At 37.4% G+C, this 2,462-nt stretch overlaps 1 protein-coding gene across 4 annotated transcripts in view; it reads left to right on the forward strand.

The window, feature by feature from the left end:
- The window catches only part of LOC106884274 (F-box/WD repeat-containing protein 1A), a 101,110-nt gene that overhangs the window by 94,058 nt on the left and 4,590 nt on the right, over positions 1-2,462 (forward strand). For all 4 annotated transcript variants that reach the window (XM_014935565.2, XM_014935563.2, XM_014935566.2 and 1 more), the window contains 2 exons: positions 998-1,141; positions 1,993-2,111. In XM_014935565.2, the coding sequence (XP_014791051.1) occupies positions 998-1,141; positions 1,993-2,111 (263 nt within the window). The remainder of the gene's footprint in view (positions 1-997; positions 1,142-1,992; positions 2,112-2,462) is intronic.

Here is a 2,462-nt window from a genome sequence, read left to right on the forward strand (position 1 = left end):
TTTTTTTTTTTAATGTTGGGAGGCAGGGGTTTTGTTTTTGTCATTAATTTTCTCTTCCCTTGGCCTCAGTAGTCAGAGAAAGGTTCATGGATTATAGGCACTGCCCTTTTGGATAAGCTGTAAAAGATGTAAAACATTGAAGTTTGGAAAGAATTTGAGTGAATTAAATTAAGACTGACATAAAGATGTGTAGCAAATTGGTCAGTTAATATCTAAGACATGTGTAACCAATCAAATGCTTACTGGGGAAACTTAATCCCTTGTTTTAGATATACTAATCATTGATTAGTATATCTAAAACAGAGACTAAGATTTTTTGTAATGGCTTACTTTTGGTTTTTTTTTTTTTTCATTTTCCCATGACCTGAATACTGTATTTGAAAGCACAAAATACACTCAGGCATTGTTGAGATGCTTTCCAATTTCAGCAGTACCTATTCAGGAGAAAACATTTTTAATGAGTTAAAGCCTGTAATATATGCCCAACTTCACTTAGAGCACTTTGGGAGGTTTTTGAAATTTTGTCTTTTTCCTTTTTTCTTTCTTTTTTCTATTTAAAGATAAGTGCATCTCATATCCTATCAATTACAATATATATCATATTTAACATATAAAAAGAATCCTGTGTATCTCCATCCCATTTCTATCACTTGCCATGCTTATGGAAGCAAAAATTAAATTGTGATTCAAAAGACCATCTGAAAGACATCAACTATTCAGTGACTCACACATATATTAGATTTGAAGAATTGAGGCACACAAAGGGAACTCTAGTAGTCCATGCCTTGCCAGCCCCTGATTGAGAATATCATCATCATCAAATGTATACTGTATTCAAAGATGGCAGGATGTGATATAAAGAAAATTTGGCTGCTATTTTTATCAGTTGGGGTGACTACAAAGAGGCTTCATTGTTGTAGGCATACCATTTGGTGGTATTTTTTCAGTTTCTATGTACTGTTCAGTTGTAATTTACTGATCTTTATTTCATGTCTAGGATCGATCCATTGCTGTGTGGGACATGAATTCACCAGCTGATATCAACTTACGGAGAGTTCTGGTTGGTCATCGGGCAGCAGTCAATGTTGTGGACTTCGATGAAAAATATATAGTTTCTGCTTCAGGTGATCGTACAATAAAGGTTAGTGTTATTGTATGAACTGGTTTTTAGAGCTGTCTGTCAACAGAAAAGATTCTACATGTGCATGCATATTTTACATATATTGTTTTTCAGTTACCTTGGGTGGATTTGTTTATTGTTCAATATTAGTGGATGACAATTGATTTACTGCCAGATGAAATAACTTGCAGATTATATACTTACTTCCATTTATCTTTAATCCAGTCATGTGTTTGGGACAGTTAAAAGTGTCTGAGTTAGGGTGTCACCCTCCAGTGGCAAGTGGCATATATGACTTGTGTGAAGAGGCCTATACTGTGCATGGGGCTTGGAGGCAAATGGAGGAGAGCACTTGGTGATGGAGGTGGGCTTATCCTGCAAATGTAATAGGTAAGAAGAGGCAGTCATTAATTTAAATCTGTAACATTCGCTGTATTGATTCAGTTAAAAACAAAATGGTATGTAACTCTATTTTGGTCTCAACTGACAACAGATACCACTTCTGACTACAGTTGGGTGTTTTGTTAGGAAGAAGAGACACAGCTTCCAAAACTCGATACCAACAGGTGTTTGAAGCTGTATCTCATGGAAGTTTCACTGGTCTCTTGTAGAGGTTAACAGAACTGATAACCCATTGATGGATAATACTAGTTGTAACAGCATCTACATGAGTGGGTGCATGTAACCTTCTGATCTAACAATGGATGCATTGATTAGCAAACAAACAAACAAAAATATTTGGTGCTGCTTCTGTTGGTGCTTGCTGTCAATTCTCTTGAAATTGTCATTTTCTTTAATTTCTTTTGCAATATTTAAAAAAAAAAAATGTTTCCTGAATACTTTGTAATTTGTACATTCACTGTTGTTTGTAGGTTTGGAATACTTCTTCTTGTGAGTTTGTTCGAACACTAAATGGACACAAGAGAGGTATTGCCTGCCTTCAATACCGAGATCGTTTAGTGGTCAGTGGCAGCTCTGATAACTCCATCAGGTATGTATGTGCAGCATTCCTTTTAATGTTTGGGTTTTTTTTTTTTCTGACATGTACATTCATTTATACCCAGGAACATACATTCTAATACATATATAGACCCGGCAAGCCAAGTAAGATCGTTGCCAGTGCCCCTGGACTGGTTCTTGTGCAGGTGGCACATGAGATGCACCATTTTGAGTGTGGCCGTTGCCAGTACCGCCTGACTGGCTCCTGTAGGATTTTCGAGCGAGATCGTTGCCAGCGCCCCTGGACTGGCTTGTGCGGGTGGCACATAAAAGACACCATTTCGAGCGTGGCCGTTTTCGTGCAGGTGACACGTAAAAGCACCCACTACACTCTCTGAGTGGT

This window comes from Octopus bimaculoides, chromosome 14 (assembly GCF_001194135.2).
Source record: "Octopus bimaculoides isolate UCB-OBI-ISO-001 chromosome 14, ASM119413v2, whole genome shotgun sequence".
NCBI lineage: Eukaryota > Metazoa > Mollusca > Cephalopoda > Octopoda > Octopodidae > Octopus > Octopus bimaculoides.